Source organism: Prinia subflava, chromosome 3, assembly GCF_021018805.1.
Source record: "Prinia subflava isolate CZ2003 ecotype Zambia chromosome 3, Cam_Psub_1.2, whole genome shotgun sequence".
NCBI lineage: Eukaryota > Metazoa > Chordata > Aves > Passeriformes > Cisticolidae > Prinia > Prinia subflava.
Window position 1 is genome coordinate 20892503 of NC_086249.1, and position 25681 is coordinate 20918183.

The following is a 25681-nucleotide window of genomic DNA, read 5'->3' on the forward strand; positions in this document are numbered from 1 at the left end:
TTTCTGAACACTGCATTTAGGGTTTCTTTCTATTAGCACAAATTCTGTAATATTCCAGTCAATTATTTCAGAAACTTCAGCTTGCTCAGGAAGAGCTTATTTAAATATAAAAGCTGATGCAATCACATCACAAGTCAAACAGTCTTGTTGAAAGGGAGATGAGTCATCAACTTCCATTCCCTTTCTCATCCTTCATCAGATTTCAGAGAAAAAGTCTTCTGTCTCATGGTCATTATGCCACAGCCATGATCAGAAAACTTCTTTGTCTTCATTTTGCTGTTGTGTTAGGTGGTCAGAAATAATTTGAAAAGAAGGGACTGAGTGTGAAACAAAACTCACCTGTCCTGACATTGCATGATCACAAGCCTATGAGACAGAGGATGCTTTGATTTCCCTGAACAGCTCATGTTAAATGTTACATAAAATTTATTTAGGAAATATTTTTATGCTGTTGTATAATTCCAGCTATGGGAGGACAACAAGAGTTTTTCACAGCTGTTTGGTCCACAAGCTCTTTTATTTTTGATTTAAAAGTGCATTTAACAGGCTTCAAATATAAGCCCAAGTGGAAATGCTTTCACTTTTCTCTTCAGAAAGACACATCAGCAGCAACACTAGAGACTCTCTATGGATCCATCCTACCAGGGTGCTCCAACACAGACAAAGCAATGACAACCTTGAACTGGGGAGAAGAAAAAGACATTTTGTCCTAATGAGTGTCTTTTTCCTGGCTCATAAAAAGGGGTTTCTCACTTGGGGTTGGGAGATGGATTCTTTGAGCATCCTTCACTGTTTCTCATCCATTTATCTTCAAACAAGGATCTCAGTGCTTCCTCCAGGGCTGATCCTCACGCATGTGAGAATGAGAGAGCCCCAAAACTCTCCCTGTTCCTGGCTGCGTCTTCAGTTTTCAGTGATGTCACACATCAGGTTGCACTTAGCGCTGTGAGTGGTAGTGGGCTAGAAGACTTATCAACCCTTCTGGAGTTAAGACTTAATGATGAATTCATACAAGGTAAGGGATCTGGGTTTGTCAAAAATCAAAAACTCTCATATGCTCTTTAGCTGAGCATTGGGTTAATGGTTAAAAGCCTTTAAGAAGATTGACAATTTGTATCTTTGCTGAATTGTATTAATTTTTTTCCTCCAGTTAACTTTTCATAAGTAATTTAAAGGGAAAATTTCTGAATAAAACTACCTGCTGGGATAGAGGACTTGTGATGCTTTCAATCACTGTATTCAGTACCAGAGAAAAGGTAAAAGTTGGAAATTTGTGAGAAGCTCGTCACTCATCTCCTTGGAATGGCAAATGAAAATCATCCTGGCTCTAGGTTTTGTTCTGGTTTGGTGGTTTCATTTGTTTGTTTTGGTGGGGTTTGTTTTGTTTTGTTTTGTCTTTTTTCTTTCTGAATTTCATTAGCCATTGCATTTTGCCTAGTGTTAGATATTTTTTCAGTGCTTTCCAAAATACATTTGAGATTTAGTCCAGGTAAGGGCTGTGGCTGGTAGTTTTGTATAACATCATATCTTTTCTGCTTTTTTTTGGACAAGATGAGTGCTCCACTGGAGTTCTAAAGATGCTGCCCGTCCCAAAGCATCACAGGATGCCAACTCCAAATATCCCATGTTTATATACGCGCAACTTCATGCTTTTTCCTTGTCTGATAATTCAGCCTCCCAGATAATCACCTGGTGTACCTTCAAAGAAACTTCACACCCTTTCTTTAAACCTAACTGACTGAAATCTCAAAAGAATGTCTATCCTACAGCTAGTCTGCTGCTTGACTGCTTGGCATGCTTGGTTTTGCTGTCTCTTAATTTTGTTACACCTCTATGTCCAATCTGCCATTATTTCCTGAGGCAGTACCAGGTGTATGTGTAGAAGTCTGCCTTGAAGCAAGGGAAGGTCTAAAGAGGCTGTAGAACTGTCCTGTGCTGTTCTGTCATGCAATGTTAGCCCAAAGCTCCCATGAAAACCAGGTGAAACTGGGATTTGACCCAACCAAGAAAGAAGGACTTACTCTTTGAATAGGAGCTTCAAAAACTTTCATCTGTAGGATTTGACCCTTAAACCCATGGCCCACAGGTTTGCAATTCCACAGCATGGACATAAGACAAAGCACGACGTACTAACTTTCACTTAGTAGGAAACACCTCTCAGCATGGCCACCACAACTGCCCACCTGTAGATGTTTAGGCTACCCAAGTCACAATATAAAGCATGAGACGAAAACAAGTGCTCATAGATCTCGTGGTAAGGAAATACCCAAGAGAAGTATTGCCTCTGCCTCAGGACAGAGTGAAAAAATTAGTAGAAGAGGAATTTATTCAGTATTTCCTTCTTCAGCTCAAAAGCCTACAAATGAGGAAATCCCTATGGAATTGTCCGAGGCCATGACTTGAAACCACTGTATTGGCCAACTAAAGAGAAACAACTTTCAGCCTCTTGACTTTGTGCCAAAGCATGAATCATCAAGATAAGGCTGGAAAACAGGACATAATGTCTGATACCAATCTGGTAACAGCACGGCCTATGCATGAGGCAATTCTCCAAATATTTGCTTTGCTTCAACATTCAGTTACTTCATTCTGTAACTTGACATTTGATTTCTTTGGGGTGTAAGTTTCATTTTGCCCCCTCTCTAGGATAAATACGGTTTTGTGTAACTTTACTTTTTTCCTCTGATTACTGTCAAAATCGCTCAACCACTGCGTGACCTGTGGGGACAGAGACACTGCAAAAGAACAATGAAGATCTGGGCCTTGGGAGAAGAGTAGATCACCTCTGTCTCTGCAGTGTTATGGGTGGACTCTTCAGAGGTTACACATGGATGCTCAAGACCCTCCAATCCTGAGTTTGTGGGGAAATGGGGAATTTTTTTCTTTACTAAGAGGAAATGAGGACATACATAGAACAATATTGATCAGGAGAAGTCAGAGCTACATTTAAACAGACCTTGTTTGCTGTCAGACATCAATCTCTAAGGTAGTTATTTTAGGATCTCAACAAAACAGGCATCTTGCAAGGGCCAATCGAATCAGACCCTTTGGCAAGTATTTCTCTTTATTTTTTATAAAGGGAGTCAAGGCTGACTGCTTTTAATGTGGGTGACCACGCTGTTCTTGTCAAACAAATCTGACTTCTGGTTTTTATGTCCTGACCACAACATCCTTTCCAGGCATACAGCAGGTGACAGCTGAGTACAGTACAGGGAGTACTCTGTTTGCAAAGTCAGGCATTGCAAAGCTAGAAAACGACTTAATGAATTTCGAGTGCTCAATCTTTGCTCACCACCATCTGTACGGAGGCAACATCATTAAATCTTCAATTACATAACAATGCCATAAATTTGTAACACAAAGCTTTCTTACTCTTCTCTTAGAATGAAAGGGAAGAAGTGTGTTTATACATTGAATTAGGTTGATGGAAGGGGAGAAAAATCTTGAGTGTCTCCCATACACTGATGATACCAAGACCTGAAAGTTCCCCTACCTGTGTGTCTCCTATGTGCACACAGAGAAGGAAGGCGATTCAGAGAGGAACTCCCTGGTGTTCAGTCTCCAGGGGAGTATAGGGGAGAAGCAGGAAGTTTCCATGTCACTTTCTGGGAACTGTGAATAAGGAGAGGTGCTAAAGGAACTGCATCACTTCTGAGTCCCAGTACTATGCATGAACATGTAAGTCACCTAAGGAACATGATATAGACCTCCCAAAGAGATAACATGGACAGACAGATATTCAGCCTGTGAGCTCCAAAAGAGACCTTTTCATGAATGTCTTGGACATGAAGTGATGAAGTGATGGAGTCACACTTACCCTGGCTTTATTTCGGGAGGTTTAGGTAAGGGCTTCTGGAAGCCTTTTTTCCCAACCAGCCAATATGTTTCTTCTACTCCTTTACCCTGAAATAAAACAAAAAATCCAAACAAAAAGCAGCTTTCTGACTGGCCTCTGCTTGATATGTAATTTTCCTCACTAGGTTTCTCTGGCTTCATACATATCCAGAGGCAGACCATGCCTGGAAGCCTTGGGCTGTCCTTCAGAACAGCTCAGGGATTATTTGAGTTTCATTTTCCTGAAAGAGGATATTCATTATCCTTGTTCCAACTGTCATTTACAAATTACCCTCATTGATCTGGGTCATTGAAACTACACAGCTGAACAGAAATTGGAAACTACAGGATCACTAATCATCTTATTTGGCAGCACTAGCATTATTAATTGAGAGATTTTACAACTCATTCTGAACTGAGTATCAGAATAATAACTTCCTCTCCCACCACTGATGATTTAGCTTTTAAAGTGTGACGCATCTGATGAACTGTAGGCACCTATATGAGAGTCAATCACCCTTTAATAAAGAAGGGGAGGAAAACTGACATTTATCTTCACATAAACCAGACCCTGAAAGTACTTCAGGTTAATAATTTCCTAAGGGGCCGATTTATCTCCACTAACTATGTAAAGGTTTCATTCCATTGACTAAACCTGGAATATTTACCCCAGATCTCCACTTGCAGACATATGATCTTGGGTGATTCCACTTGTCATGCAAGATTGTTGAGGCACCTGAGGCCATATTCAGACATTTTATTCTAGGTACTTAAGGCAAGCAAAGCTCCTACTTCTGCCTATTGACTATGAAAGGGTAGAAATGATGTTTGAATTATTTAGGACTGTCTTGTTTGGACATTGAAAATAGAAGCTTCTGTCAAGGGTGGACTAAATAGACTACTATATAAATACTTATGTCCAGCACACACAGCTGATTGCTTGATCCCACAGTCCTTCAATAACTACCTAACGTATTGAAACAAATGAAAGGGGCAATTGTGGAAGGATTCAGCTGAAGATCAGTGTATGAAGGCCATTTTCATCTTAACATGAAAATTTCTTAAGCAAAATGACTCCCCTGTGAAGTGATTCACACAGCCCTGGCCTTCTTACCCTTAGTTCTGTTTTTCCCCTGGGTATGATTTCATAGCCTTCATTCAGATTCCGAAGTATATCCACTGTACTTTGGCTGACATGGATTCTGTAAGCTGGGAAGAGAAAGCAAAGCAGCTGGATCGTTGTACTGCACACATGCTGTGAGGTCCCCACTGCCTCATCCTGACAAGGAAAAGTGCTCCAAGGCAGGAGTGCTCCAATTCAAGTGTGTGGCTGGTGTAGCTGTGCAGTGCTCCTTTGTGTAGAGTTTAATGCTGACTGATGGACCCTTCCAGGGAGGGCTGTAAAGAGCACAGGGGGAAAGGAGATCTACTCTGGGGGCTTCCTGGAGAAGGATACCAAACACACTCAGTGTAGAAGTCCATCTCTTCATAAAGATGGTAAGTTGTTTTCCAGTAACACTGTCAGCTAGATTGCTTTTTTATCTATTGCCACAGTATAACAAGGGGATGAGAAAGAAATGAAAAATAGCCAACTGTCCTGCTCCAGACACCCAACATAATTTGAAAGCTGGGATGAAGAGCAGAGAGATGAAGTTTGCAAGGGAACATAAAGAAAATGTGGCTATGCATGTAGATATGTCTGGACTTTTAGGAATTTATTCCACCCAGAGCTGCCATTTAGTCTATGAACAAAAAGGGCAAAGGTGGAGAACTTTATTGAATTCTCATCTTCCCCAGATTGTTTTACAGCCACTGCTGGAACTCACTGAAATTTATTATTGTTCTACTTGTGGGAAAAAGCCAGGAAATAGTTCTAAAACATTTCCCCCCAAAATAGGGAAATTTTTTTGAGCTTTTATTTCAATTTTGTCAATCACATTGCCTTCCCCTTTGAAGGATGGAGTATGAGCTGATTTTTTTTTTGTAATAGTAAGAAAGAAAAACATCAGTTTGAGTATGTAGAGGAGGATCACGCAACGATGAGCTAATTTTCCAATTTATCTCTATGCATTTCTGTTAATGTGTAACAATGTTCTTGTACCTGCAGTGCTCCTGCTGTCTCCAGTCTCAGTGGGACTTTCTATGGGTATGATGGAAGCAGTGCCCACATGTGCTTCAACCCTTGCTTTGTACTGCTCATGAAAGGAAAATGCATTTTACTGAGCAAGAACAGCTCTGAATTAAGGGTTCTTAGCACTGAACAGCAGCAAGGTCCAAACCACACTGGAGGAAAGTAGGTCAAGATTCATGTTGATCTTGGTTGATGGGATTGGAGTCAGAGGACTGCAGCTGGAAGGCAGGGTCCTAAAGGCTGACCTACAATGGCAAGACTGGTTCTCTCTCTTTCAGGCTGCTTTGAGCTCTGTCATTGACTTTCCCCTTTCCTTGACTGTCCCAAATACTCACGCAGGCCCGTGGACTCCATTCGTGAGGCCGTGTTCACCGTGTCTCCAAAGAGGCAGTACCGGGGCATGGTCAGCCCCACCACGCCTGCCACGCAGGGCCCTGAAAGACACGGCAGCTGCGTTACCGGGATGGCTCACTGACAAACAAACCTCATCTTCTCCTCTGGTACTCAAAAAACCTATTGGGAACATTGCAGAGGGTTTCCTGAAGATCTCATTGGCCTTGGTGCTTGCTACAAAGCTGTTAAAAGTTAAGCATTGCTCTGGATTTCATGCCGGTGTTTCTGAGAAAAGGTTGTGTGTGGTAGGCCTTCGGTTCACCATAATCTGGGGGACATTTCTTCAGAGGTCATGGAGACTCAAGAACTATCATAATCTCAGTTTAAAAAGGTCTTCTTCCATGTGAGAAAACTAAAGCTCAGGTCCTGTGACATGCCCTGTAACCCACAGAAACAGAATTAAAAATCAGCCTTGGGAGTCCAGAGGTGCTGGCAAGCACTCTGGACCACCCTGTGTCCCCTCCTTGGAAAAAGAAGACACTATTAGTGGCCTGTCTAGCTGAGACATGGTTTTTTTCCTCTTTCTCCTTCTTTGTACAAGATCCATTCACTTCCTAAGCAGCTTCCAAAACTTGTTGCCAAGTTGTCAGGGAGAGGTATGTGTGCAGGATCCACTTGAAGATGCACAGACTGGGAGATAAAATGTGTGAAAGCCAAATAGCACAGACAATTTTCATCTGGGGTATTTGGCTTAGGTAATGTTTAGACAGCATTGTGAAAAAGGAAATGCCAAATTCCACTGGCCGCAATAGAAAAATATTAGGGCCTGCAAAATAAGTGCAAAAATAAAAATAAAAAGCAATGTGAAAAGATATAGGGCTTCCTGCAGACAAAAGGCAGGACTCTTTGTGTTTTCCATCAGATGGATTTATGAGATATGCCTTTTCAGGCTTTGCCTGCCTTTTCAACGTCATGATCCTTCTGAGTTAAGATTTAGTATAACTGATATCTAGGAAATCTTTTTCCATGCAGGATTACAAGAGATGTGAACATTATACATCATCAACACTACCTGAAATGATGCCCTAGATTAGGTTTTCATACTATAAAAAAGTTATAGGTTAAAACGTTGGTTTTAAAACAGTAATAATATACATAGTAGCAGTTGTAGCCTAATTTAGAAGTGATCGGTTACTTAATTTACTACTGATACAATTTTATGCTGATTTTAGCCTTTCTTTAAAATATGATCTTTAGTACATTTTTCAGATCTATCTTAAGGAAATGAAACTCCATAGCTGAAAGCTATGGGGAACTTCACAAGAACCCCACTTTCTGGGACCTCTGAAAAGTTGTTGCTGCCCAAATTTGCTGGATTTTAAAATACTCCATGAGGATGCAAACTCAGAGGTAAGACAGATATTAACTCCTGTCTGATGAAGCATTGCTTGATACAAGGTTTTTTAAAAAGAGAGAGGAAGAATGGTTCATACAGAAAATATTACAAGGACTTCAGCAGCATGGATCAAACTGGATTAAACTCCAGCAGGCACAGACTGCTGGAGATCATGAAAACCTTTGTTTTAAGGGGGTTTCTTTTCAGCTGTCAGTGTACCTCAGACAAAACGCTGTACCTCAGAATCTCTTACAAGTTAATTCCCATTCTTATCAGTACACTCTAATTTGTTTCAAGCTTTTCAGAAGAGGAACTAGATCCACTAGAGGAAGTTTAATTCAGGTTTTCATCTATAGGCACATCTATACACAACTGTAAAGGCACGGTCAATAGTCTTGGCCAAGGACCTTATGGTTCCCTAACTGGTCTTTATTGTGTGCATGCTAATGTGACATATACACAAAAAAAAGGTCTTGTGGGAGACTTGTTATTCATGCTTCAGTAAGAGGCTTCCCTGAGAAGATACTATCTCACAAAACACTGCCTCTCTTCTTTTTGTGGTGATAATATGACAGCAGCAGTCCGAAATCTCACTAAGGACCAAAGCTCCTTCTGTAAGAGGCCTTGCAAGGACACAAAAAGTTGTTTCCCGTAGAAAAAACAAATTTTGAATATTGAAAAAACCAAAAACAAACCAATCAATTTGAGCTCCATTGGTTAGAGCATGGTGCTAATAACACCAGGGTTATGGGGTTGATCCGTGTATGGGAACTGAGAGTTGGACTCCATGATCCATGTGAGTCCCTTGCAACTCAGAGTATGCTATGATTCTGTGATTCCATTTTAAGAAGCATAAATAAAGGCAGATGAGCTTCTACTGCAATCAGTGGAGACCAAGTCAATGTGGTCAACTGAGCTGTAAGAGCTTCTCCACTCCTGCACATGAACAGCTTTAAAGGGTTCATTTACACGAGCTCAAAATGAGTGCAGGCTCTCTATAAGTCCTGGAAACACATCCATGTGAGTACCTGAATTCAGCTTCCCTACTCAGTCACGCAGCTGTTTCTGCAAAGCTCACAACATAGGAGAGACAAGATTTTTAGGGTGAGAATACTGCTTTTAAGCCTCTCCCATTGCAGAAAGTTCTCAGCTCGAAACCAACCCTACGATATACGCATTCCCAATATTACACATTCTCTGTGTTGAAAGCATCTAAGGCTTAATTTGCTCACTGCCTTTACCTCCTGTGTATGTTCCTCCTTTTCCAAACAGCTTCAACAGAAGGCTAAGAAAAACTTCCAGTGGTAAATCTCCCACAGTTACAAGTTTCAGAGGAAACCAGACACCCTGTGATGAGGACATTATGGCCTAGTTGTTTAATTACACAGGTTCATAGGTTTGCTTTGAAGTGTCTCTTTGCCAGGGCTTGCAAGGGTCAGTTAATGAGAGGCTCTGGCTAAGACTCTGCAGGGACCATCAGCAGTGCTGCAGAGCTTAAGAGTCAAGATCAAAGTGCAGGGCTGACTGCCAGAGAGCCGGACTGATACACAAATCATCTTCAGCCTCCCTGGAAAAGATTATCTTCTCACCACTGCTCTCGCTGACTGTCCTGCTCCAGCCCCGGCATGGATAGCAGGGAAACAGCTGAGTCAGCTGAGTTAAGCTGGAGCTGCAGTGAAGTCAAGAGAGGACAGCCAAGATTCCAGGATGTGTTTAAAGCAGGGGAGAAAATGCAGACCAAACACTGGTCGTCCTGTCCTCTTTGCCTTACCCATGCATTGCCACAAGCAAACCATGGGCATGAGCCATGAGAAGTCCCCAGAGGTGCAGCTTTCCCTCAGGGTTGAAAAGACATGGGCAGCCTATGCCCAAAATGCATTTACTGCTTTTTCTGAGAGGGTATCATGAGCTCTTCTTGACACCAGTTTCCAGAGAGCAGCTGAAGTACATGACTGGGGGTCACACCCTTTCTCCATTCTTTCCAGTCCAGTGAAAGTGTCAGCCAGGTTCTCCTCTCCCTCAAGAGCTTCCCCAAGGCTTTCATGATGCTAATCATTCCCTCTTCATGCATCTTTCCTCAGGAGAAAGTGGGTCTAGGGTTAATCAAACTCTGCTGTCAGCTCCGTGGCTCAGAGAGCTGGTTTGCTTTGGAACATGTGTTTGTGGCTGCTCCCGTGACAGTATCACGCTGCCAGATCTGTGCAAAACAAGAGCTGCAGAGTCCTCCCCCCATCTTCCTCTCACACCCAATACAACAGTTCATAGCAATTCTGCTTTCCAGATATCCAGAGTTCATAAAAACAAACAAAAAATATTACTACCCCCTGCAGACATCACCTAGGAATGTATTTTTTGGCCAACTGCATGGGAGATACATCGCAGAACTGCTGTCAACAGGCAGCAGCAGATGTTGCACAGCAAATTACTCTCTTTCCATGTTGAAAATATGCTGCTGGTGCTCCAGAGACTCCTACTCTGGGGAAGACAATCTGCAGCCATAATCTCATCAAATTTCTGACAGAGTGTAAAACACACAGTGCTCCTGCAATCATTCCCTAATGCTTTACACTTCTGTGAAAGGTCAACTAAGAATCACAAACTTCAAAGAAAACAGTAGGGAGATGTGTTTTAGAGATAATTCCAAAAGAGGATCTTATGAGGTCTAGGATTCATAATATTGATTTTAACTCTGCTAAAGTCACAGCTCTGTTCTTGGGGTATTCTTACTGAGACACTTCCTTTACTCTGCTTCTGTCACCCAAGCTCAGGGATCAGGATATTGACATCTGCAAAATGCTTGTGTGCTGAAGTTGCAAAAGTGTGGATATTATCAGATAAGCAGAAGGATAAAAACCCCATATAATATTAGGTCAGACTCCTGGGCATTCTTAGTCATTGTTTGGCTTCCCACTGTGGGCAACACCTGGTACTTCAGAGGAAGAGGCAGGAAATCTGGTGACAAACAGCTGGGAAAAATGTATTAATGGTTGACTAAAAAATGTATAAAATTATGAAGGTTCATATATGTTATACAAATACTGATTCATGATAATAGTAGATGTATTTTCCTACATTTAAAATACTGTCACTATATAAGTGTAGTTACACTGTTTTGGGATTTTTTTTTGTTTCACTTTGGAGTTTAATTACATTTTGTACATATATATATATAAAAGGAACTCCCTCCTTTAATTTTAAACAAGCAACTTTTCTGTTGACTGAATACATTATGACTTCTACATCAGAGATAATAACTTCTTTATAACATAGATTTTTCTCAAGAGCTGTATCACATTTTTCTTCCAGTATATCCTACCTGTAATAAATCTCTCCAACCTTTTTATTCTTTCACTTTATGTGTCAGTGTTTCTGTGCTTTTTCATTTCAGAACAGAGTTGCAAAGACATCACTGGGTGTCTCAATATCCCACCTCTGAAGGTCCTATGGCACATTAAAGAGCTATCCATAAATGAAACCCTTGTGACTAACATGCCAGGTGTAGTTTCTGGCTGGGACAAAATACAAAATCTCTCCTTAAATGCTACTAAGCCACTTTCCTCCACAAACCCTCTCTGGTGGTTGTTGGGTTTTTTTTGGGTTTTTTTTCCCATTTTAACTCTCTTGTTGATGTGGAAGATTTTAGTGTCTTGTAAGGGTGTTTTTTGGAGGGCAGGCATGAAAGTGCATTCAGAGTTGGAAATGCAGTTGAGAAGGAGGTCTCCGATGTTCAGGTGCTGGCGGGTGCTGCTGCCTACCTGTGTGCAGCCCAATTCGTATCCTGAGGGGAATGTCTGGCATGTGCCTCATTTTGAATGTTCCCACGGAGCTGAGGATGTCCAAGGACATGTTGGCTATTTCAGCTGCGTGCTTGTTTCCATTCCGTTTTGGGAGCCCTGAAGCAACCATGTAGGCATCACCAATTGTCTCCACCTAGCAAATACCATTATGTTAAGAAATAAATATAACAATTGAAAAAGATGGAAAGGAAACACAGAATAAAATTACTTCTGACCTTGTAAACATCATGGTTTCCAAGAACAGCATCAAACAGAGAGTAAAGGTCATTCAGAAGGTCAACCACTTCGATGGGTTCACTGAGGGCTGAAATGGATGTGAAGCCCACAATGTCATTGAAGTAGATGGTCACCTGGTCAAAATACTCTGGTTCCACAGTGCCACCAGTCTTGAGGGCTTCTGCCACTGATCTGAAATAGCAACACAAAAAAGATGGCAGGGAACAAATCCTTTTGTAGTGCATGCTGAAGAGCACAGATTTGTTTTTCTGTGTTCAGATCTTCCACTAAATAGAAAGTTCTATATGGCTGTAACCAGCATTGACTGGAGTTTCTTCCTTTGATTTGAAGGTGCTTGTCAAAACTGATGGTCAGGTCTACAATGGTCTTGCTTCTGGGGAAGAGTTTTTGCCAGACTATCTATGGGTTTGTTTTGGGGGGGTTTTGGTTTGGTTTCCTGGGTATTTTCTACCACCTAAAGTACCAGTACTTACGGTGGAAGCATTTGTGACAGCAGTTTTTCCGTCTTCTGTTTTTCAACCTCTAGCTCTTCAGTTCGCTCGCTGATTAAATCTTCCAGGTTGCTTGAGTACTGCTCAAGCATCCTGAGCATTGAGTCAATTATATTGGTCTTTTTCCCTTTGTTGATGATTTTGAACTGGAAAATCAAACCGGAGAGTTATTTGTCTGTCTCTTTAGACCACTGTAGCTCTCTGAGTTTGGAAAGGAGCAAAAAGCAAGCATTTCTTCTGAAGTGTCAGTGTTAAAGGCTGGCTTTTTCAGTGGCAGGAGTTCAAAGATAAAGGAAAAGGTGAATTAGAAGGTGAATTTGCATCAACCAGTGAGAGTTAGATGAAACACAACCTTACAGTAATTGTCAACACGTACATTGTTAAAGAGTCTTGTCAGGCTGCAGGTTTGCAACCTCATATATCCCATGAACAATCTTTAGGGTAACTTGCAAAATTTTGCATTCAGAGGCACAAAGTTCAGGGTGTTAGCAACACTTACAACCATTTTATGGTTTACTGGACTTAAATCCATCTTTGCATGACATGCATGTGTACTGCCACCTCCATTCCCAGTTCTTTATTGAGCTGTGCTTTCTCCTCCTGACCTGAAGTCAAGCCACTGGAACTCCCAGATAATCTGTGTCTTTAGAGGCTACTTAGACTGAACAGCAGAGTCACCAGGTTCAAAAATTATTCACAGCTTCATAGGACCAAAAGGTAAAAATTATGGATATTTGTTTACCTGGTTTGAGGAAATGCCCTGAAGTTGTGTGAGGGAAGGTTTAGATTGAATATTGAGACTTTTTTTCACAGAAAGGGTTTGTAAAGCCTGTTTGGAACAGACTGATCGGGATAATGGTGGAGTCACCATCCCTGGAAGTGCTCAAGAAACATGTGGATGTGGCACTTGAGGACATGGTTTAACAGTGCACATGGCAGTGGTACAGGGTTGATGACTGATGATCTTAAAGTCTTTTCCTACCTTAATGAGTCTATGATTCTGTGACCTTATAAGGACACAGGAACTACATTGCTTGGTCAGAAAGAGGAGTTATTTTGCCAATACCTGTCCATGAGACTGGCCAGTAACAGATATCTGGGAAGCCTGTTGAAACAGGCCTCAGGTACAGTCATATTTCCTGGAGATATTTTCCAAGCTTCCACCAATCTGGAATTGAGAGAACTCCTATGCCAAATGTTGTATCTCTGTCTTTAACAGTCTTTGGCAAATTTTCCTTATAGTCACCAATTAAACACTTTAGAAGATTAAAAAAATAAAATCTGAAGGTGCAAAATTTACAAATCTTTCATCTCCATGAGGCCATTTGTGCAAATGTGAAGACATCAAACCCATGTCCAGGCTACTCCATCACCCCTAAGTCAGAACAAGTCTAGGGCTCTGCAACTTCTTCATTCTTTAATAACTAAGTTAAAGAAAAAACAAACAAACAAACAAACAACCCCCCCCCAAAAAAAACCAACCAAAAAACAAAACAAAACAACCCCAAAAAACAAAAAAACCAACCAAACAAACAAACAAAAAAACCAACCTCAAACAACAAAACTATTCGCTGCCAAGAACAAACACACCAGCTTCTTTATTTACTGACCTTATGAAATACCTCCTCAAAGGTTGGGCGTCGTTCAGGGGCTTCAGCCCAGCAGTGCTTCATTACCTGGATGCATGCAAAGGGGGCTGCCTCAGGAGCTATGTTTGGGCGGCACAGGGGAGGGGGCTTCTTTACTTTCTTTATAATTTCTGTGGCAAAGAGAGGAATGGGAAGCACATCATAAAATGGAGGGCCTTGATAGGGGCAAAGAACATGGACCTTTTCATGTGTCCCTGGCTTGCTTCTTCAGCTGTCACTCTTAGTCCTCAGCATCCAGTATCTGTGCCAAATTAAGCTGGAGGTTTCTGCTTTTCTCTGTCAGGAGTCCCTTGAAGGATTTAAAGAAGATTCATCTGTCTTCTTGTCCCTGGAGAACCAGGTTATGAGTAATAAAGTGGCTAGATGGGGGAAGGATGTGAGACAGATGGATGTGTGAGCCTGCAGGCTTGTACTTAATGAAATTGCCTTTGACTCTCTCCACTAGGACTTGCAGTCTTCTAAGACAGCAGAGGGTTATGGCTGAGCCCAGACAGGAAGGATACCAGCCTCTGATGCTTCAGCGTTCACTGAGAACCAGAACGTGGGAGGTTGCTGGGAGTGGCGACTGTGGAAAGTATGTTAAGGAAGAGATGTTGAGTTCAAAACAATGTCTGGGAAATGACTCCCTGTCTAGAGCTCTCTTTCTAGAAATGAAGCTTGTAAGGAGCTGGCCTTGGATTTTCAAGCCCTGAGAAGTCAGTCCTTTGACACCCACCAAAGTTATTGTATTTGAAATCTTATTTTGCTCAGTGCAGAGCAGTCAGCTTTCTCTGCCAGGAGTCCTGCTATTGCTGTGAGTACCCAAAGCTTTTCAGCATTGAAAGCTTATTTTGAAGATTTTTGGCTCATCCCCCCCGACTCTGCCAAATGAACTAATGAAAACATCTGGCCCCAATATTTCTAGGGCAGCCAAGGGGAAATGCCTTCCCCAGATTGTTTTAAAGTTCACGCAAGTGAAAGCTCCTTAGGATTGAGCCACAATGAGTAAAAATTCATCACTTTATCAGGTTCAAAAACAGGACTGAACTGTGTTCAGCATTTGCTGGAGGTTCTGCAGGGGGACGAGGTTGGGGAAACCTGCTAATTGCATCATAGTCTACATCATAGGTCCAGCTCTGATTTACAGAGTGGGATACATCATAATCATCATTGTCATTGCATTGAGACAGCAGTTTCAGGCACAAAATGGTCATGGCCCCATTTTTCCAGCTGAACTGGCAGATACTGAATTGTCATACCCCTCCTGATGATTGTCGAGCTTAAAATGTGTTGAGAATGGGCTGTCACGGTAATCAGCTGGTTTTAGATTGTTGTCAGTGCCTCCCTGTTGAAGTGCTTGTGACATGACCCTGACCTCAGTGAGTTTGTTCTACCGATGGATGCACAACATGGTTTCACCAAAAGCAGCTCACAAGGAGTTCACCTGTTTGCTGTTTCAAATATACATAAGCAAAATGATGCATCACTTTGACCTCTGTTGGAGAGAAAGCCTCTGTGAAAAGGAAAGGAAGGATTAAGGAAAAAATAGATGGGTAGATGGAAAAAAATAGGATGCTGGCAAGGGGTCCAGGTCAAAAACTTCAGCTGCCACAATGCACAAAAAAGGGATGATGAGTGGAAAGCAAAGGAGTTTCTAAACTGTGGGAAATTCTACCATCAGATTTCACCCCATACTGTGATGAAAAGTCGGAGTTTGGACAGGGATCTGGAGGTGCTGCAGAGACCTGAAGCATCCTGGGGAGCACCCAGAACCCTGATCCCAGTGAAAGCAGTGATGAGACATGTACCAAGGTTGTGATGAGAACTACACATTTTGATGTTTATTATGAATGCTTTATTGAAAACAAACTTCTGCCACTGAGGAAGGCTGTGAGACTAATACATTATTGCCTTATTAATAAGGGGACTTGGCTAGACCTTTTATGAGACCTCTGCACAAAGCCTTAAAAATATAATGCAGTAATTGCCTACCTTCAGCTGAGAGTTCTGATGTGCAGTAAGGTGGACCGCGAGCAACCACTTCTTGTAGGATGATTGCAAAGCTGTAAACATCCCCTTTGACCGTGCCTTTTCTGCACATATCTGGGTCCCTCAGTAACTCAGGAGCTGTCCAGAGCAATTCTAAAAAATTACAGAGCATCACATTTCTTACACATGAAGAGACTATTACAAAGTAAGTGCTTAAATGAATACCTTATTTCAGTAATTTAAGGAAAGATTGGAAAATACTTTATTTACTGAATCAAGTCTTACTTCTTGTGGTGTGTTAGAAATACTAAATGTGCTGACAAAAAATAAAAAGATTTTTCCAAGTTTTACTCTATTACAAAAAAAAGCCATACCAACAATTTGTATTGCATAACACCAGCCATGAACTTCAACACAGGAAGCCATCTCTCCACTGCCAGAAGTTTTAACACCTTTTTTTAAATTTAATGTTCTTGAGACAAAATGTTGGCACCTAATCTTGAATTTCTTGTTACAGTTGTTGCTCTTTTACAAAGCAACAATTAACAACATATTTTCTGTAGTTCTTTTTAGAAGAAAATAGTTCCTGTAAAAGCAGTTTGTGACAATCTGACATGTAGACTTTATAATCCAATAGTTCAAGTGACAAATGACACGGTTGAAAACATATCCAGCCTCATCAAGAAATGAATCTTCAAACTGAGATATTGTTACCCTGGTAACTGTGCATTCTGAGTTAAGGGGATACAGAACATTTCTGCCACTGCAAATGTATTTATCTTCTGTAAGGGAAGAGAAGAAAGTCTTCTGTCTGACAACTGCCCTATCTGAGACACTGGAAAGGTGTAGACATCAAATCCCATGATGGAGGGATCAAAACCCTACATACTACTTGAAAACAGGTTTCTAGAATGAATTGGGACACCAGAGGAACCCCAAAGCAATGGCCAAGTGAAAGGAATCCTGTCAAAGTCTCCAAACCTGGTCCCATGAGGGCTATTCTTAAGTGGTGAGAATCTCACATAGCAGCCTTTGGTGATTGGCATGTAGAGAACCTATTTCAAAGAGACCTACATAATATTGTGGTTTACATGGCTTGTTAAAAAAAGTGTTTTTGCATTTGGGCTAACATCAAACTCTGTAGGGTTGGATCTAAGGATGTGAAGCCATTCCACTGGTCACAGAAATTCAGTACTGATAAGATTTCAGGGACAATTCAGTCCTTCTCCAAGAGCAACATGCTGAAGTTCTGTCACTGCTTACAATAAAATATGTTTTCTTTACCATGTCACTCTGCTACTTGCTTTGTTTTCAAGAAGCCTGAAAAAACCTTTCTTATAACAATGCATGATATGGAAGAAACTAGATGTAGTGAGATTGAGCATGGAAAATCCTTGTGTGGTCACTGGCCTGAAATTGTATTAGGACAAACATCTGTTAAATCAATGGATAAATATATAAAAAAAAAAAAATCCCTCATCACACCTACCTTCTGGGGATGGCTGAATATAGGGGCATTTCTGTGCCTCTAAGATCTCGTTATAACCATAGTCAGTGATCTTCAGGACAAACCGGCCATCCACAACACAGTTACGAGACTTGAGACGTCCATGGGCAAAATCTCGGTGATGCAGATATCTGATTCCCTATGAACACAGAACAAAATCCATGCTGAACCTTAAGAATTATCTTATCCATCAGCACTCAGAGATGTCAAGCCTATTTGTCACCTCAGATGGCATCAAAAGCAGCATTGACTCTATGTCAAATGCAGTAATGATCAAAACAATAAACTATGGGAGAAGTTTAGAAATTAATTAGGAACACAGAATAGGTTTGTCTGGACCCTAAAGTAATACTGGAAAGGTCTGACAACTTTAGGAAGAGTCAGATGCCTCCCTCTGTAGCCCTACATCTCACTGCACCAAGAAGTTCTGCTTTTAGGCAAGGAAAAGAAAGTGGACACAACTGTTACCAAATTAGTTAGGTCAAAGGAAGTCATGAAGAGCTGGATGCCCCTATCCATCTCCCTCAAGGAGGTTCAGAAAGTGAATCACAGACTGCAAGAATGATTCTGGAATCCACTTATCCCAGATTAGTATTTCACCATTAAGACATGAGAACATGGGACATGACTGGAAGTGTGAATGGTGCCAAAGGGACCATATTGCAGCCATCCTGTGGCAGGGGATGGATACTGTTTGGTTCTATGGTGGATGCATTTCTGGTTTATGACAAGAAAGGGCCTTTGCAAAGAATGAATTTGTCACAAAATTTTGTTGTTCTAGGTGATCAGTTGCAGCCTGATGCGTAGTTTTAGCCTCTTGTCCTGCTGTGTGGTTGTAGCTCTATTGCCCCAAAGGGTGCTTCTCTCAGATGACAACAAAATAAGAATAAGAGGTCTCCTTTAAAGACTCATACAATTACATCCAGATTTGTTTTCCCTGTGTTATTACAAAAACCCCAACATTCTGATTGAAATAGCTTCATCATCATAAAAGTCCCATTCAGATCATGCCTTAGCAGGACCAATGGATTTACTTTAATTAGATCCATCACAAGAGAGGACTTGAACATCCAGTCCAGCTTCATATCCTCATTTCTCAGCAAGTCCTCCAGGCTGCCTCGAGAGCAGTACTCTGTCACTATGGCAAAGATGCCACAGTCAGAGAAAAAACCCAGGAACAGATTCACATTTTCATGACGCAGATCTTGCATCTGAAACAAGACAGTGAACCACAGTGAGACCAGGTCAGCCAGACATCTGCTCAGTAGCTTCTTGGGCATCACTAGATGCCCTTTTCACACTTGTACTCCCAAACAGCCCTCCACAGAAGGATGGGAATGCAAACAACTTCTTTGGTGCCTAGTTTTGACTTCTCAACACTCTTTTCAAGGTTTATTTTCCTTTGTCTATCCATTAAGACAAAGAAAGCAAGATAGCAAAACCAAACTAAACAGAAGTTTGTATTTTGTTTAGACAAACTGGATTGAATCTTTCTCTAGGCCAGAATGGCTTTGCTGGGGTAGATTGAGTTCAGCATGTGGATATTGCTCTGAACTGGAAAGCAATACCATACCTAGCGAGTCCAAAGTCATCCATCACTGGTGTTTTTGGAGACATGCCCTGGTAAATCTGTTGCTTTTACATGCATAAAAATGCCACTGCTATGTTAGCAATAGCTGTCAACAACTAATGGCCTTGAACTTGGAAAACAAGTATGTTTTCTTGTCATTTGTAACAATAAAAGTGAACACCAAACTTAAGCATCTGAGAGGCATTTTAGGTGGAAACACAAAGCAAATCCCAGAGAAATGCACAACAGTGTCTATGTCACACTGTCAATATATAATACGTGAAAATATCTACCAGTGCCTCACACTGTGCAGGGATGAGTTTCCCAGACCACTCTGCCTTTGCAGGCAAGATCACTTGAAGGATTTGTTGTACATTTAACACTGCACCAGCTTGGAAGTGGCAGGTCTAGGGTGGCGTTTTACAAGCTGCTGACTGAGATATGGATCTATGGTAAATTTGACAGATGCAGTCGTGCATGGTCCACTCTACCACGTTTCACCAGACAAGACTCATTGACAACCACAGTGCATGATTTAACAGATAAACACGAGACAAGGACAACAAACACACCCTAAAGCCAAAAACCTCCCCTGAGAACCCTTCCCTCCACTCGTCACCATCCCCTGTTCCTACCTTCCTTAAGATGCTGGTGGAGCTTTGCCGCAGATTGTGAACTGCTCCCGTCTCAAATTTTTTCAGCCACACCCTGTCTCCCTGTCCACAATCACAGAATCAGAGAACAGTTAAGGTCAGAAGAAAACAGCGATGGGCCATCTAGTCCTACCTCCCTGCTTAAGAAAGGTCATCCTAAAGCACATTGCACAGGATTGGGTCCAGGCAATTCTTGAATATCTCCAGTGAGGGAGACTTCATATCATCCCTGGACAATCTGTTTGAGTGCTTGGTCACCTGCACAACAAGGTTCTTCCTCATGTTCAGGTGTAACTTCCTGTGCATCAGTTTCTGCCTTTTGTCCACTGAGAAAAGCCTGGCTCTGTCCTTTTGACACCCTCTCTTCAGATATTTGTAGACATCAGTGAGGTGCTCCCTCAGTTGTCTCTGCTTGAGGCTGAACAGGCCCAACTGCCTCAACCTTTCCTCTTAAGAGAGAAGCTCCAGTGCCCTGACCTCAATACAGGTGGGTGACTGACAGAGCAAATCTCTGGGGAACAGTTAATGTTGGGATCCAGATCTGGATTTCAGATCCTTGACTTTGAAAGTGACTGGGGATTTTTAATGTTCTTGACATCAGATTATTTATATGCTGAACCCAGATAAGAATATCCACAGCATATATATATCCACAGAATATCCTCATAAAAAGGGGTGAGGCAGGATCTCCACCTGGATCCCAACTTCATGCCTGGAAGGTGTCTTAGTATCTGATAAACAGCAATAAATTGATTAAAAAGGAAAATAACTCTGGCCAGAGCTTTCTCTACCGTTAATAATTGATCAAATTTATTTTGCTCCTCTTCAGAAAAAGTTATCTTGCCATTTTTTCAAAAAGCTGCATTTTCAGGAAAGAGCTGGTGGATGGGATGAGTTTTCTTGGCCACTGCCTCTGCTTAAGCTCCATACAGGCCTATTGCCACAAAGAGGAATTTGAGCTTCCCTCTGTGTATTTGGATCCTGTCTCATAAGAAAGTTCCTAATTAGAGATGTCACCAAATCAAGACTGACTTGTAAGAAAGGCTCTTCATGGTGCCACCACCTTTTCTGACAGGACCAGACTGGCAGTGTTACGTATGTATGCTGAATATTCCCATCCCACATGAATCCAAGTGTCAGGGTGAGGGTTGGCACAGAGTCACCTTAAACACTGCTAAGTCCATACTTGGGAGTAACTTATTTTCATACTTAGGGTCTGTTCAAACTATCTCCATCCTGGGACCTACAGTACTGCAGCAAAATACTTTTCCCCCTGGAGCAGTTCAGTGAATGGAAGCAGTGAGAGAAGGCTGCATAAGGTCCCTACCTACCTCATACAAAGCCACATTGGAGGTTTCATGGGTGGCAACGGTGCTTTTCAGGGAAGCGGAGCGGGTTATGGATTTCAGGCTTCTGCTCTTGACTGCTATGCTGTTTGCATCAGTCAGACTGTCCAAGGTCAGCCTCTGGAAGGCAAGGAAAGCGGGTGCTAGGCAGGTACCACCTTTGGGTGCAAACCTCCACTGCAGCTCTGCCTTGCAGCACAGATTTCCAGGTAAGGAAATCATGGAATCATCCCCCAGCAGATCACCAGCTCTGGGTATGAGCCAGAATGAACCAGGAATGGTTCCCAATATATTTGAATGCAGACACTTTGTTTTAGAGGGTAAGATGGTTTGTCTTTTTGGACATGCCCTATAGTGCACCATCCAACCTCAAGAACAAGGAGAAAGGCCTGGCAGCTGGAAGAAACACAATCAAGGCTATGATTTTTACATCATAAAAGCTCTGACATCTAGTCTGAGACTCAGAAGCACTCAGCATATGGGAAATTTTCTAATATGCAGGAGAAAATTACACGAAGAAGTGAAATGACCCTTCCAGAACTTCATGAATATGAAAATACCACACAGCAAATCTGTTCTAGAGTGTTCCACCAGATTCCTTTCATGAGTAGAGGGACTCACCTTTCTATGTAGTTCTGGGTTGATGAAGACGAGGTCATCCAAGGTTAGTATTATCTTGTTTGGACCCCTGAAAAGCTGGTTGTTCAAGATACTCTGCCTGTAAGAGTTGGAGAGTCATGGTTGTCAGTTTTAGGTGGTGTGTTAGGTCTGACTGAGGTAAAGTTCACAGCCCTTACAGTCCTGTGTTTTGCATTGGTAACTGAACGGGTGTTGGTAGCAGACCAGCATTATGGCTACTGCTGAGCAGCACTGGCCCTCTGACATTCCTTCCCCTCACCAAAGGGGATGGGAATGGGCAAGATCCTGGGAGAGGACACAACCAGGCCAGCTGACCCAAATTAGCCGAAGGGATCTTCCATAGTATCACCGCGAGGCCTAACCAGAAATGAGACTTGGGGACAGATCTGGGTTCAGAGCATGCAGGGCAGGAAGACTTGGTTTATTTACAAAAACCTACTTTTATACATTTCCTATGAGGCCTGTGGATTGGAGGATGGAATTCCCACCTCCCCACCAACATTGGTCAAGGAGGCTGTCATTCAACCTCCCCTTCTCTTGGAGAAGGAGTTCCTAACAGTGCCAGTGTTTACAAAACATGGTCCTGTGTTTACATTCACGAGCGTGAGAAACTGCACATTTCTCCTTTAATATGAACGCTCAGCAAACCAGGAAAATTCATGGCAACACTATAGCATATACATCAGCTCAGACATGTAAGCTGGGGAGAGAGGAGGAAGGGGGGCCATTCATGAGTTTTCAGTGTTTGCCTTCCAGAGGAACCATTACGTGTGTTGAAGCCCTGCTTCCCAAGAACTGTCTGAACATTGCTGCTGATGGGAAGTAAAGACTGAGCTTTTTCCTCTTTAGTTCTCGTATGCGCAGATCTCAGCTTGTTTCCCTCTTTTTGCTGTAAAAAAACTGCCTTACCTCACCCTGCTGGCCATTCTGCATCTTATTCTCCCCACTGTCCCAGTGGGAAAGGCAGTGATAGAGCAACTGGGCAGGCACCTGGCAGCCAGCCAGGGTCAACCCACTACAGGTAGGCAGCCAGTTTACACCTCCTCTGAATTCCCCACACCCGGCTTCCCTGCAGTATTAGATCCTGCCTGCAGTGCTGCATCCTGCTTTGGGGTCCCTGACTTAGGAAGGTCGTGGACCTGTTGGAGCAGGTCTAGAGAAGGCCATGAAGATGATCAGGGGGCTGGAGCACTTCTGCTATGGAGACAGGCTGAGAGAGCTGGAGCTGCTCAGCCAGGAGAAGAGACTTTTGGGATTCCCTAGAGCACCTTCCAGTGCCTAAGGAGAGGGGCTACGAAAGAGCTGGAGAGTGACTTTTGACAGGGGCATGGAGTGACAGGACAAGGGGAATGGCTTCCAGTTGTAAGAGTGCAGGTTTAGACTAGGTATTAGAAAGCAACTATTTTCTGTGAAGGTGCTGAAGCACTGGCACAGATTACCCAGAGAAGTTGTGGCAACCCCACCCATGGAAGTGTTCAAGGCCAGGTTAAATGGGACTCTGAGCAGCCTGGTGTAGTTGAATGTGTCCTCACCCATGGCAAGGTTGTTGGAACTAGATGATCTTTAAGGTCTAAAATGGTGTGGAAATGGGGATGGGCATTGGTGAAAGCAGTGGACAAACCATAATGCCTTGGCTTGGACTCAAATCTCAAGTCATGAACAACACATTTCAACATGGATGGCAAGAAAAGCTATCCATGTTGAAATCCATCAACATACTATCCTTCTCAAAGGGTGTTATCACAAATAGACAATTGGATTTAATCTGCTTACAAATATTAATTGGATGTGTATGTAAGGCATATTTTGTTTTGCTTGCTTTTGTTTGTCATACCCCAAATCATTCTCCATTAAGAGACAAAAACAAGTTTTTATTAGTCCAGCTGGTCTGGTCATGAACAAACCACATTTAGGCATGCCAGCCTCCCTCAGGGACTGAAGCTGAACTGTATTTATTTTATAAGAGCTGCCTGGACACAATTTACTGTCCAAATATGCTGTATGAGTGTCTATATTGTAGCACGGTGCATTATGAAGCACAGACAAGATGTGTCCTTGTGGTCACAGGTTTGTACAGAGGAAAAAGCTACATGGGATGAGCAATATGGCACACCTGACATATTTTGATCCCATTGTTTCAATGGACATCATGTCCTCATCATTTTGATCCCATTGTTTCAATGGACATCATGGTCTAACGCTGAGCACAAAGCAGCAGTACCTATTGAACAGTCAAAAACTCCTCAATGAGGAGCAGAAAATGGAAGAGAAAGCTCCCCCAGTGCCCTCAGTGTCACTTCTTTCACTTAAGGAGCTTTGTTAACACTACAGCAGATGTCTGATCTGCACTCTTGTGTTTCCCTGATGAGGTGGACAATAGGAGGACTTTTGCTAGTGCTACTGTAGAAGGACATCACCACATAAAACAACCCCAAATCACCACAATTCACTTTTCCTCTCCGTGTATCATTCTGAACATTTTAGAAGATCACAGACAGTTTCTTGAAGCTGAGAGGGATCTTTGGCCACATAACCACAGGGTTTACTTGGGATGACATTTTATAATCTTTCTCTAAACACACCGTCCCAAGCCACCCAACTCATCTTCATGAAAAAATTCATCACTTATGTACCTTTCACAAGTCCATCTGAAAAAACTTGTTTAATAAGTCACATCCTGTCTCTAAGCAGGGAGGAAAGCATCCCTCTGCCAAAAGCTAAGCAGAGAGAGTGGAGTGACTCATTTAAGGTCATGCAGCAGATCTCTGACAGAGCTAAGACCAGAGCTTCCACATTTCAACTCAGACCATGCTGTGATTTAAATTTAGTTCCAGACATGCCCCTTCTTAATATAAATCTTTGTCTGAGTCATGCTGGATTTTTTCTTCCCTTGCAGATGGCCATACATCTTTTCTCATGACCAAGCCTTCCCAAGCACAGCCTGGTGCTTGAGGAAGAGCATACAAATAGAGTAGGCAGAAAGATTGTCTTTTATTTACTTAATTGTAGAGGCTGGTGGCCAGGGAACAGAGCAGGATTTCAAAGTGTGGGTGGATGGAGGCAACCTCATCAGTGTCTGCAGTTCTATCAGAAGCAGCTGTGTGCTGAAAGTGGGGGAGATGTTTGGGGTGCTGCTTGCTGGGTGGCCTCATATCTGGGTTTGGAGGAATGATTCACAAGTGGAGACAAAACATATCAGGGAATTATTTGAGAGGCAAAGCTGGAGGAAACAATCTAGGAACTCTGCCCTGCTGAACTCATTGCTGCTCAGTAAAAATGCCTTCTAATTTCAGTCTGTTTTCACTCTAAGTTTGGTCATGTGGACATCAATAATTAGGGACCAGCTACTCCAGGTGCTATAGTGACCTTGCCAAGAGCAATCCATAGGTCCTGGACCAACCAATCCATTCTGGCACATTTCTGCCTTGGATATAGAGTTGGGAAACAGATGTGACATGTAATTATGGGAAATTATTCCTTCCCCAGAAGAATACTGCCTTTGCTCTGAAGATCTCATGCCCAGACCAATACATATATAAGGGGAATGACCAGGGAGCTGAACCCCAGTTTAAAACAGGGAGTGAATCAACTTAATAATAAAGATGTATCCTAAATATTTGTTCTAAATTCTCTCCAGAGGTATTTTCTTTCTCTTTATTACATGGAGAAAATACAGAGGGTCAGCCTTACATGTTTCATAGGAAGCATGATTATATTTAGCACAGAAATCCAGGCAAGAATTATCTGGAGTAAGAAAAATAATTGGTTTCAACAACAATCATGTTCTCTTAACACATTCCTGTCTTTCGTTTATATGTCATCCTTTGCACTTCCCAAGTAATAACCATCTTCCTAATGCTTCAGAAACATCCAGCAACAGACTACAGGAGCAAGGGAAGAGTGTGAGGAGTCCTTCACTTCAGGAGGAACAAGCAGCAGAGGCAATGTGGGATGAACTGACTGCAGTCCCCTTTCCCTGGCCCTGTTGCCACTGGTGGGGTGGTAGTATGGAATTTGGGAGAGAGATAAGCCTGGCAAGAAGGGAGAGATGGGAGAAAGTGTTTTTAAGATTTTATTTCTGATTATCTTACTCTGATTGGATTGGTAATAAATTTAATTTCCCTACATCA

At 42.2% G+C, this 25681-nt stretch overlaps 1 protein-coding gene across 1 annotated transcript in view; it reads right to left on the reverse strand.

The window, feature by feature from the left end:
• The window catches only part of GUCY2F (guanylate cyclase 2F, retinal), a 43842-nt gene that overhangs the window by 10441 nt on the left and 7720 nt on the right, over positions 1 to 25681 (reverse strand). Inside the window, exons 5-17 of the mRNA XM_063394338.1 lie at positions 21534 to 21630; positions 20898 to 21032; positions 19549 to 19629; positions 18378 to 18554; positions 17326 to 17482; positions 15840 to 15989; positions 13830 to 13978; positions 12202 to 12365; positions 11707 to 11899; positions 11450 to 11624; positions 6301 to 6399; positions 4949 to 5043; positions 3818 to 3903 (exon numbers count right to left, since the gene is read on the reverse strand). Of these exons, the coding sequence (XP_063250408.1) occupies positions 3818 to 3903; positions 4949 to 5043; positions 6301 to 6399; positions 11450 to 11624; positions 11707 to 11899; positions 12202 to 12365; positions 13830 to 13978; positions 15840 to 15989; positions 17326 to 17482; positions 18378 to 18554; positions 19549 to 19629; positions 20898 to 21032; positions 21534 to 21630 (1758 nt within the window). The remainder of the gene's footprint in view (positions 1 to 3817; positions 3904 to 4948; positions 5044 to 6300; positions 6400 to 11449; positions 11625 to 11706; positions 11900 to 12201; positions 12366 to 13829; positions 13979 to 15839; positions 15990 to 17325; positions 17483 to 18377; positions 18555 to 19548; positions 19630 to 20897; positions 21033 to 21533; positions 21631 to 25681) is intronic.